The following is a 12,538-nucleotide window of genomic DNA, read 5'->3' as shown; positions in this document are numbered from 1 at the left end:
AGGTGCATAATTCCAGAAATGATGCCTTTGGTCATTCATCATGGCATCAACAGTGGGAGTTGGGGACGATAGAAGAACTGGAAGGAGAGAAAGGAGAGAAAAAAAACAAAAAATCTTTTCAGTCCTTGAGGTGCACAATGTGTGGCATCTGAAGACAGATTTGTCAGAGGTAAGGCAGCTGTCCTTGGGAATGCTCCACTGAGCTTTAGTGCAGATTGAAAAAGTCTCCTTGAAGAGAGCAAATACAGCAATTCATAGAAACCTGTAAATTCCGCTCTGCATAATATTATTAATCAAGCATATTAGTTTGGAACAGTTGAATGACAGTTGCATTGTGATACATTCATTTTGATTAATTAATCTACTAATAAAGATATCGGCCTAAAAATTAAAAACGGATTTATCTTTTGTATTTTTTGTATTTTATTTTGAACGGAATCCTTTTTATTCAAGAGTTTCTGGTACGCCCATAAATCTGATGCACAGCCAACATCCACAAACAGCAAATAAATGACAAAGCTGCTTCTTTTGGCCCACAATGGATTCATTTTGTTTCAAAAAACAATCATATTGGATGTTGGAAATGACTATTATTATGTTCAAGTTGTGCTAAGAGGAATTAGCCTTTCAGCACAGTATAGCTGTCAGCATAGCTATTCAAAGCTAAGCTATCATTTCATTGCTAAACATGGAGCAGCAGCCCAGACATCCTCAACGTTGCATCAGCATCCACAGTCCACATTCCCTTCAAAAAGTCACATGAATGATCAGAAAACACTGAATGAGTGTAATATCACTTTCCACCATTATGATGGCTGAATAACGTAAAGAACAGATTAGCACTCTTTCTTTTCAGCAGGAAAAGAAAGAGGTTTTAAATTGAAAATGTTGCTTATTTTGTTGATAGTTTTTGATTAAAATGAAGATCCTGCAATTAACTTGATTAAAAATTTTAATCAAGTCCCACCGTTGATGATAACATTAACTATCTTATTTTAAGAGTTTGATTAGAGTAAGCTGATGTATTTAGCTTAATGAAAGTATGGTGTTCAGCACTGCTGCAACTGATATGTCAACATCAGTTGCATAATGACTATATTTATTGTAAGTTATGAACTGTACAGTTGAGAGTGGGAGTCTTTAAATTAGTTCGGTAGCTGAGTTTAACCCTGAATCAATTGTTACGTCTTAGGTGTGTTTGTAAAAAATGGACTTAAAAAGTGTATTACTATATTATTAATATCTGATGCCTTAATCTAAGAAAATGTTCTTTCAAAATGGAGAACAAATCAGATGAAAAATGATCCACTGCTATTTTATTTAAGACTCTTTCAGCTTTCATTGTTCAGTCCCATTTTTTTCTATTTAAAGCAGACAGTGTGTTTAATGGGAGTGAGAGTAATCCTGGAATTTTATGTCAGGAACTCCAGCTCCAGCAGTGTCAACGTCACACTATCAAAAAAATGATTTCATTTCTTTACTGGAGGTAGTTGGTAAATAAGAAGCGCTCCGAGCGATGCCCCATGGGTCTCATCAGTGCTAACATGAGTTGTCAGAGTGTGTGTGCGTGTGTGTGTGTGCGTGTGTGTGTGTGCGTGCGCGCGCGCGTGTGTGTGTGTGTGGGTGTGTGTGTGTGTGTGTGTGTGTGTGGGTGGGGGTGTGTGTGTGCGTGTGTGTGTGCGTGTGTGTGGATCTGTTGCTGGGTGAGTGACAGTGGTGTCCTTGAGTCTCCCATCCTTTTCTCTGGGCCACTGTGTGAACTCTGACTGACAGGCAGCAGTGGGGCGACATGCCAGGCTGAGACTCTGCTGCCTTCAAGGTATAAATGCCAACATGAGACACTGCTGGACAGTACAGCAGCAGAGATCCAGTAAACAAAGTAACTTAAAAGATACAACATTAGCTTGTATTACTGAACAAAATTCCATTTTACCCATCCACTTTTTCTTTATTATGTAATTTATTATTTTCTCAACTTCTATTAAGAAAGTAGCAGATTTGTAGCAGATTGTTCATAATCTAATACTCTGTTAGCATGCTAAAGTTAGCTAAATAGTTTGGTGTGTTTGACTCAGAAACTAAACATTAATAAAAGCACAAAGTTTAAGTCTCTGAAAAAAGAAAGAATTAATATATTAGATGATGCAAAATTTTAAATTGACAACATATTCATGAGTAAATGGACATTGTCAAATCTTCATGATGCATAGACCAAATTTAATGTCTTTGTTGTTGTTCAGCTAATAAACGAATAAGTTTAAAATTTTAAAAAGTAAAAAAGAATTGATCCTGCAACTGCTTCCTGTCATTTTCTTCTTTGTGGTTTGTGCCAACAGCAAAATCCTTGTGATTGTGAAAGAAGTGTCTCAAAACCATTTTGATACAAATGGAAAAAAAACACTTCATCCTAGAACCAAAACTTTGAATTGTAAACTGAGAGTCGGTGTGGTTCTGTTGAGCAAATTTATTTTTAAATGTCAAATTGTGCAATTGTATGGTAGATGGAAACACATCCACTGTTCACTTCTGCTACCTTGAGCCATGATGGCGACAGTTTGATATTTGCTCTGACTTGAAATGCCACATAATCATTCTTCCTCCTTCTTTATCTTTTCTGTTTATCTGTGATCCCTTTTCTTTCCAACTGCCTCATCGTTCGCCTTCTTGTTCGGTTGGTATTTCTGTTCCCCTATCATTCCTCCGACAGAGAGAGAGAGAGAGAGAGAGAGAGAGAGAGAGAGATGAGCGGGTGTGAAAGAGAGGACTGTATGCAGTTACCTTGGCAACTGCATCTCGAAGCTCAGCCTGCTCTCTTCCAAATGCATACACACTTCGTCTCTCTTTCTCTCTCTCTCTTTCACACACTTTCTCCATCCTCCTGTCTGGCTTTGATTAAAGCGTACCTCTGATGAGGCTGAATAGACAGGAGGAAGAGGCAGAAGAAAGGTGGGGACTGACCCAGCTTGTTAGGGGAGATGTGATGGTTTTCTTCTCTGATGAATTATTAGAACTGAAGCCACGTATCAAAGGCAGAGCTTGTCTGGGAGCTACACCAGGTCCGCAACAAAGAAAATAGCAGTCCACGCTGCACTTTGAGATAGATTCCCTCCTCGCCTCTGCAAAGGTCTTTGTCAGTTGGCTGATGGAGGCAATTGTGGGTAATAGTCTGTTACAGGAAATTAATGCATTTGCCGGGCTCCACTGCCTCACTCTATGACATCAATCTGTGCTAATTTGCCAATTAATCTGATTCGATGACACAATGTCTCTATAAGGGACATCCATTTACCTCCAACTAACTTTATGTTTTGGTGATTTGTGTTCTTTATCACATCCTCTTCCTGTGTGTCTCAACATGCCTGCAGGAGGACATTTTCACCTCCAGCGAACAAACGGCAGTAACTATCGATTCTGGAGTCTTTGTGAAATGTGTCACAGTTGGCGGCGCGCTTGTTAACGTGGTCAGAACATGAGTGAAAAATATCCACAGTGGGATCTGGGAGTGGGGTTGAGTGCAGTTGTTTTGGGGTAATTTGTTGTTGGATGTCCACACGGTGAAAACGTTCAGTTTTGTGGCTCAGGCAGAAGTTAAGAACGATTCAGAATGCTGACAGCAAAGTTTTGTGAAAACATAACCTACTGTTGGATTATAGATGATGAATGTTCTGAGAAATGCCCTGAGAATTTGTACACTTACCACACTATATATAGTAAGTGTAGCTGTTTTTCATTAAATTTAAGGAATGTAAAAATCTTAAAACTTCTGTTCACCTAACTTCCAAAATTGTGAATATGGATCCAATAAGGTGAACTCTAACCTGCCTACAAACATAGGTCACGGTTCAGGTGAAGTGAACTCTGACCCAGCTCAAATGCATATGAGACCAGAGACTGCTGCAAAAACAGGAACCGGACTATAGCGCAGGGCATTCTGGGTAAATACAACTAAAACAAATCTGACTCTAGTGCTGTTGGGAGAAATGAGTCGATTTCTTTAGCCAAAGACAAAAGAGAAATATTATACTTCTAAAGTCTGAGCTACTTTATTTTTGTTTATGTTTTGTAAAGAAAGAAGTTGCAGTCAGTTTATTCTTCAGATATTTCTGTGTGATTTCCTTCAGTGGTTCCTGGTGCAGCGCCACCGCAGGTGAGGAGGGGAACAGGCTTTTCAAATGGTTTGGTTGGTTTGACAGTGCAGTGTGAAAGTGAACACACCAGCTGAAAATGCAAAAGAATATAACAATTTTGATCCCCAGTCAAACTGAATTGACCAGATTATCAGGTATAAAAGCAGTTTCCACATCACCACTCAAAACAGCTGGTTTGGTCTGATAGAAAACAAAAAACACAGGAAAAGTGCTGGAGTGACTGATATTGCTGAGACACTGTTCTCCACTTTTGAGTCAGAGCAACTTTTTTTGTTGCCTATTATTAATAGGCATTTTAAAGTGGTATGATGGAACACTTAAGTCATAAAAATTGACTTTTCTTAAACATTGGTATTCCTTTATTCTGGATGTGACTAATCCGTAGTGATATTGTTTTAAAGGTTTATAAAAAAGGCAGTTTTGAGATGGCAGAACTACTTTGCTCTCTCCATATCAGGGATTAGCTTCAGCTAAACGGTGATGCTGTGAGTCTTTTACTGTGAGAAAGAGGGTTACATACAGAATACAGGATTTTTGCTCTGAATGAACAGAGACATAACCTTCTACCTCTCTGAAAAAAAAGCACTTGTAGCGCACCCACTCAGGAAAGTGGGTGCATACTTATTAGCCTAGAATTATTTGTTTCAGAGTGCAATCAGAGGAGGAGGCGGCGACGCTGATCGCTTGATTTTTTTTCCCCCTCCTTGAGAATGCATCACTCTTCAGAGTCTCTTCTCTCCAATCAGAGAGTTTAGTCTGAAATCATATCCACAGTTCAGCCGGTGACAGGAAATTGATTAGACAGCAAGTGGGAAATGAGTCCCCAAGCGGACCCCGCTTCCCTTTTATCCCAAAGGACGGGAATTCATTTCTGACAGATCACTGTGATTTTTGTGTAATGGGACAATTTGCACAGTGGGGGAGCTGAAGGAGACACAGAGAGAGAGGACGTTCACACTCCTTTAAACATGTGCGATATGCCAGGACCTTCTCTGGGCCGGGAGTCTGGAGGTAGATGTCTGTCTTCAGAACAAGTTGTGATAATACCATGGTCATCGCCTGCAGCTCCCAGGTGGATTAAAGTGATGTGATTTAACGCCTGTAGAGCTGAGAGGCCATCCGGGAGATCCTCTCACTGCAGTATGTAACTTGTATTAAGAATATTGCTTATACATATTTGTTTGGTATGCTGTGAAAAGATCGATCTCCTCCTTGAGCTACTATTTCAATCTGAAGAAATGCACCACTCCCAACCAAAACCAACCAAATAGTGCCAGGAGGAGGGGCTTATCGCTGTCAATCAACATCATGTACTTGCTGACAGAGGAAAGCTGTAGCAATAGCAGAGCTCAATGGTGGGGAGGCTTTGATGATGGTAGGGGCGCGGGAATGTGCAGCGCAACACAAGATTGTGATTGACAGCGCTGACTACTGCCTCCTGGCTCTGATTAGTTGTTTCTTGTTGCTCTGGAAGAAAATGGAGGAGCTCAGTTTTTTCAGATTGTCACCAAACTATCACGATAGCATGTCAGTTTTATTAAATACATAAACAAAATACTTTTTATGAAAGCTACATACTGCAGTATCAATGTTAACAACCCAAACATTTCAAATAATGATGTACAATGTGATCTTTTTAAAACAGCAAAAGCAATAATTTGCCTCTAATCTCCCTAGTGGATGCAATTTTAAAACTTTTTTTACTTTGGTTGTCTGAATGTTGCCACTTTTGAAACTTTTCTCTATGTGGTTCTCAGTGTCATTCAAGGTCACAGTTTTTCTGCAAGCTGTTTTTGCACAGATCTCCTTGGAGATATTTTGTGACAACATGGTTCTCACACATCAGTATTTTAATAAACAGCTGCCAAAAAAGGTTGTCCAATGTCACAAGCATTTTAACCCTCAGATGAGAAATCTACCGAGTGGCTCTGAAATAATTTCACGTGATGTAAAACAGTGAAAAAAAAAAAAAATGAAATATTTCACTCCAAAGTCTTCAAATAAAATCTTTCTCTCACTGTGGCTTTGATGAGGTGTCCAGATTTATTGATTAAAATGATTAATAATTCAATTTTTATGTTCCTACGCACAACCCATAATGACAAAAACAGATTACATCTGCAGTAATATAGATTTTATTTTTTTGTCTTGTTTTAATCATGCATATAAACAGCAAAAAGTCAATATTTGTATGTTTGCTTGAGATGAATAGATGCTCACATAAACACTGCAGCTTTCTTCTGTTTCAGTTCACTTCATAACTCATAACATAGAGAGCATAAATCTTTTCATACAAATACTAATGCATCCTATAGTTTCATTTGTTTGCTTAAATGAGGCTCTTATTCTGTCTAGAGTCAAATAATAATTTATTGTTATTTTATCCAATTATAAAAACAAAGTAAAGAAAAGAAGAGGAAAAATACAATTTATTTTTATTGAATTAAATTTCAGCACAATCAAAAAAAAATTAGGACACCAGTGTTGGAACTGCAGCACATGGTGTGGAGCAACACTGATATTGACAAAACAGACCAATGAAAACAAAATCTGTGTATATGTTTCTGTATGCACTAACCTAAAGGCTTGGACATATAGACCAATGGAAGTTATGCTGCCTAATTAGTACCAAATGCCAACGTATAGAGGGAAAAAAGAAAGTTATCCAAACACATAACCCTGTGGTACTCCACAACCAGACTTAGTGCAGGAGAAAGATTTATCAGCATGTTAGCATGAACAGATTAGAATGTTGTTATTTGCAGGCAGGAAAAAAATCTCAGCCTCAGAAACCTGCATTATTTATTAGCTTTTCCTACGTATAAGACTAGAAAATGAACTTTATATCCACAACTTTAAATTAATAAATGAAAACATGACTAATTAGCATTTTCATCTGTTTTTTTCTTTTTTTGCAAAAATTTATAAGTTTGCTTAAAATTTAGACAACAGTCGGAGTTTGTGTTACTTTGCTGTTGGATTTTCATGAGAGAAACAGACTCTTCTGGCACTTTTTTATATACTTATTTATCTAAAATCATCGTTTAGCACTGCTTTTATGTTCATAATAATTAATTCCTGGAAGCTAAACATTTCCCTTTAAACTACAGGAAGTAGATTTATGAGTTTTTACATAAATTATGTGCTTTTAGTTTTCCAAAATAGTTTCAGTGCTTGTAGTCTATATACACTGCATTGTTACTCACTCTTCTCTAAGGTCTTTGTTGTGACGTGCCCTGAACACACACCTCTTCAAACTGACAAAACTGGCTTCACTCTGTGCTTGTGGTTTGGCTTCCATCTTCCTCCAGCAATTGGAGATTCCTGCTGATTTTCAGGAATATTCACTTATGGCACACACACACACACACACACACACCCCCCCCCCCGCCCCCCCCCCCACACACACACACACACACCCCCACACACACACACACACACACACACACACACACACACACACACACACACACACGCACACACACCCCTACACGCACACGCACGCATGCATGCACGCAAACACACAAACAGGTGCAACTTAAAGAACGCACTCAACACTGAACACTATATGGATCTAGTTAAAGGAGCAATATTATGTAAAATCGATTTCCTGAAGGTGGAGTTTCATAAAGAGCACAAGTTTTTATTATTATTATCATTTTAAAAAAAAGAAATAGACACCCAATTTCAAGGCGTTAAATTATGAAGTCAAATTTTTCTTTAGTCATGTTTGACATAAATAGCATTTTATAACAAATAAAGGTAACATAATTTCTTTTTTGGGCTGTAAAATGGCACTCTGTGGCTGGAAGGCACCCAATACTGCCTTGAAAAATGTTGGCATTACAACAATATACTTTTTGTTGTTGTTCAGTTTCATTGTGAGTTGTAGAATCTGCCAAGACTGCTAAAAATCTCTTTAATATCGCTGGGAGAAATTTTATGTGAAAGCACATGCCCTTGGTGAGCAGGTGCTTCCTTTCTGATGAAGTTGTTGAGTTCATCAAAAACTTTGAAAGTTATACTGGAAAGCGCAATTCCTCAAAAGAAATATTTGTTTTGGATAATTGCTTTTTATTTGATGGCTCAATTTGATCAGAGAAGGTTTAACCAGAAGTTACACACATCTGCAACGTTGCAGTTTTATGAAACATGGTTAGTAAACAAAACTGATACTTTAGATTATTGATTCAAAAAACACTTTGCAGTTTGTTTTTAAACCAGGTTCATGTTCCAATAAATCTTCCTGCTGAGCATCAGATGACATTGCAATGCTGTGGCTGCAGGTGGATGTTTTCTAGACATTGAGTCTATATGCTCCTGATGTACAAATAATGTTTTATTGGTCTAACCCTTACCCTAACCCATAAGACACAATTTAGCCATTATGACAAATTTTAACCGGCATGGAAATGCATGAAAGAAAAAAAAAACATGCACGTAAAATCATTTCAGAGCTGTAACAACATCCAGCTGACAATATCAAAATACGTTAAAAATGCAGAAAAGACAACATCCTACCTCTTTTAGGGGGAAAATTAAGAACAATCTGTTTTTCTCGCAAACAGATTGCAGGTTTCTAAAGTGGTTTATGAAATTGTTGTATTTGAAATGTTCAAGCTTAGGTTTGCTGTTTTTCTGACTTTTTCCCAGGTAGGTGCTACTTCTCTGAGGAAACTGAGACGGCCCCTGAATCGGAAAGGACGGCAAGGATCTAGGAGGCCTCCCTGACAGCGGGGGGCAGCAGCAAACATGCAGGACTCATCTTCTGACACCAAGATGGCCAAGCAGGTCAGTGAGGCAATACAAAGTGGCCTTAGAGTCTCAATATTTAATTTGCACAATTTTGCATTGCAAAAATAAATTTGCTTAATGGAAATATATCAATAAAAAACAACAACAAAAATGGCATTTTTCCATTAAACGTTTTGCTGCTTTCAGAAAACTGCAATAGAAATTCATGTCATTTTTTGCATGACCTGAGTCACATGATCAACAACCAGATGTTACTACAGGCAGAAACCACAAAGAAGACAACAGGAAGTGGTTAAAAGATAATGTTACAACACTTTTTTATGACTTATCATGTGAACTAACTTTTTCATTGCATTTTATATTTAATGAAAATACCACAATTGCAAAATTGTGTTTTTTGACATTATTATGAAGCTTCCTAGTAACATCATATAGTTTACATTTAAACTTTATTTAAACTTGAACCTAAGGTTTAAATAAATCTTAAAATGGAAGAGATTGGGAATAAGAAGTTGTTGTCTTTTAGAAGCCATGTATCCTTTTACTTTCATTTTTATTATATTTCACAACATTGACAGTAGGAAGGAAAGCGAATTGATCCCTTTCTTCTAAGGCAGATTTGCAGATTCCTCTTCATGAAATTGACTTTGATTATTCAATTTAATGCTTTAACTTCACAACTTTGTCCCTCTACTAAATTAACACCACTGAGTTCACTTTGTCTTTGTGCAATTTCTTGTTGTTTTATTGGCATCATTTAAAACCAATTAGAACAATACATACTGCAACCTGCATTTCTAAAGGTTTGCTGTTGCTTATTTGATTTATTTATTTTGCCAACATCTATATAGAAAAACATAGCAGTTAGCATCTCAGTGACTTCATATTCAGCTGTAATAACCACGTGTTGATGGAGATGATGTTTTCTTCCTGTTCCAGACTCAGTTGAGAAGGAATTTAGAGCTTCCTGCTGTGTTTTTGTACCCATCTAAATCCTTGCATGAATCTGAATACCTTTAAAACCCCTTCAGCAATCAGCCCAGTCACAACTCTTTCAACGGCATATTCAAAGTACAGACACTGGCAGTCGTCTGGAATGCGGTGTTTGCTCCCTGCTGTGGGAGGGCTTGGACTGATTCCCTCAACATTTAGATGAATGAAGAGTTTTTAGCTAGAATCTCAAGACTATTCATTTCTCAAAGGTTAAAATGTTGAAATATCTAACCGTACATTTTCTTTTGCCATTTTTCATCCATTCATTATAACTGTGCGCCAGCAGTGTGGATTTGTGTAAATGGCAACAAAAGATAGCTGGTACTGAGTCATGCTCTGCTTCTCCTGGAGCTTTCTTCTTGTTAAAGATGAAGTTTTCTTCTCCACTGTCAGTGCAAGTCAATGACTAAATCCAATCGACTGGTTCTCCTTAGACAGAAAACTTTGTTTCAGTAAATTTCTTTAGAATTGATTGTGTACAAACAAACTGCATGGAATTGTTTAACGAAAGGTTTAAGAAGCTGACTTTTACTCTGAAATCTGTGTCTGTTTCTGAATTGTTTGACTCCGCCCATTTTCATTTGTTGTGAGAGTGAGCTGAAAACAAAAGGTACAGGAAAGATGATTCAATTTATTTCAATTCCAACATTTTTTTCTGTTTAAAAACATAATCAATGTTTTTCTTTAAGGCAGTTTTTATTAGACGGGACTACACTGTTTATACTCTGTAGATTTAGTGACATTACTTTTTCTATTTCTCAGTATAGAACTGATGAAAATCCTGTCATGAATTTATATGTTGGAGATGTTTAGATTTTTTATGGTTTGGGTTTATGGTGGTGTTCTGTCCTCTCTGCACTTCCCTTACTTGCTTTCGTTCCCTGCATCTGCAGCCCATCAGCTAATTAGGACACCTGTCACTCATCCCCTCATACCATTCCCATTATATAAACCCTGGTCCAACCTGGAGCCTCTAATATAAAGCAGGTTATCAGGTTAGCCTGGGTCTCTCACCCTGGTGACTGCAGCTGTGTTTCCATTACAAATGTGCACAAATCTGGATTGGATGCTGTTAAAAATTTACAATTTTGAAATTGTGGTGTTTCCATCAAATAAGACATAAAATTAAAATCACACATGAATAATCTTGTTCATGAGATGAGTGCTTAAAAATGAGGGCAATAATGGATGTAAACAGCTACATGAGAGATGTTCATATTTCAGCCATGATGCTGGCGCTCATAATGTACGTTGAATAAGATGTCAGTGTTTTATTCAGGGATTGGAGCGATAACCTCGCCTACATGGGAGCGGCTACCTATGCGGCATTCTAGGAAAACTTGTGTGTCATTCTAATGTATGACAGTTGTGTATTTTACACTCACAACTTTTTATGAACTGTGATGCTGTGAAAGTTCTGGCAGAGCCATCTGGACACTAAAAAACAAAACATCCTCCTCCAACCACTTCCTGTGGTTTTCTCCAGTAGTAATATCCAGCTGTTGATCATGTGACTTGTGTGATGTGAAAAAAAGTGATTCTGTTGCAGTTCTATGAAAGAAATCTATTTAACCTTCTCATCCTAGTGCCAAAACTTTCTATTGAAATATGTGTTTTTTCAAAATTGGTTTCCATTAAGCTAATTTATTTTCATAATTTCAACTTGCGTGCTGTGCATTCAGAAAAATATCTCATTTTTGGGTTTGTGCATTTCCACTTTTAATTTTTGATCTTTTACCATGTTTGATCCCACTTTTTATGTTTCACAGGAACAGAACTCCAAGCACCAGGATGAACACAGAGAGGCCGAGGACACATCTGAGAAGACCTCCCCAAACAAGACCCTGAAATCTCCTCAGAAAGGTTCAAAGCGCCTTAAAACCTCCACCTTCAAGGTGGCATTGCTGGATTCCTCAGAGTATGAGGGAGAACTCGAGGTATGCACAATGGAAAACTATTAGCATTTGCCCATTTTGTTGAATTAGGCTTTGCATTTTCTCATCCCTATTGTTTGTGCCTCCCTTTGTTGGGATTTGAGAGTTGTATGGTGCTGCTGGAAGCTGACAACATTGTTCCACTTTACCATAACACACGTGTTTCTGCGGCGGCCAGGTCTTCCTCTCCAGGCGAATGTGTGTTGTTGTTCGTCGAGTTTTGTGAAACTGGACAATTCGCGCTCACAATAAAAGGAACTAGGAGCACACATTAGAGAGGATGAAAGATAAAGATGTGAGGGAGTTCATGGAGAAAGATCCACTGTGGATTTTTTTTTCTGACCCGTGGTAACAACAGCTCTCCTTGAACAGGTTTATCTGTCTTTGGAAATAACTTTGCAGGATAGCGGTGGGAGAAATGAATATCCCATTATAGAGCTGTGGAAGGAACTAGACAGTGGTTCTTCCTGCTGTTTCTGTGCAGGCTGAGTGTTTTCTGTTCCCTTTCACAGAATCTTGGCAGAATTCAGGAGACAATCATTTGGTCAGTTAGACAGCCTCTATACACGAGAACTGAATGGTGCAGAACTAAATCAGGGGGCTGTTAAATTAAAACTATTTTATTTGAAGTTAAATATTCAGTTTGCTAACTAAAATAGCTTGGAATTAAATTTTTAGACTAGACATTTAGCTTGCTAGCTACATATT

At 37.8% G+C, this 12,538-nt stretch overlaps 1 protein-coding gene across 6 annotated transcripts in view; it reads left to right on the top strand.

Annotated features, from left to right (window-relative positions):
* Positions 1 to 12,538, top strand: part of LOC129353494 (protein 4.1-like) — a 95,796-nt gene that overhangs the window by 36,712 nt on the left and 46,546 nt on the right. For all 6 annotated transcript variants that reach the window (XM_055022851.1, XM_055022858.1, XM_055022863.1 and 3 more), the window contains 2 exons: positions 8,802 to 8,939; positions 11,666 to 11,833. In XM_055022851.1, the coding sequence (XP_054878826.1) occupies positions 8,901 to 8,939; positions 11,666 to 11,833 (207 nt within the window). In that variant the 5' untranslated portion in view covers positions 8,802 to 8,900. The remainder of the gene's footprint in view (positions 1 to 8,801; positions 8,940 to 11,665; positions 11,834 to 12,538) is intronic.

This window comes from Poeciliopsis prolifica, unplaced genomic scaffold, assembly GCF_027474105.1.
Source record: "Poeciliopsis prolifica strain line A6 unplaced genomic scaffold, Auburn_PproV2 SCAFFOLD003, whole genome shotgun sequence".
Lineage (NCBI taxonomy): Eukaryota > Metazoa > Chordata > Actinopteri > Cyprinodontiformes > Poeciliidae > Poeciliopsis > Poeciliopsis prolifica.
Note: the sequence above shows the minus strand (reverse complement) of the source record. Positions and strands in the feature narration are given on the sequence as shown.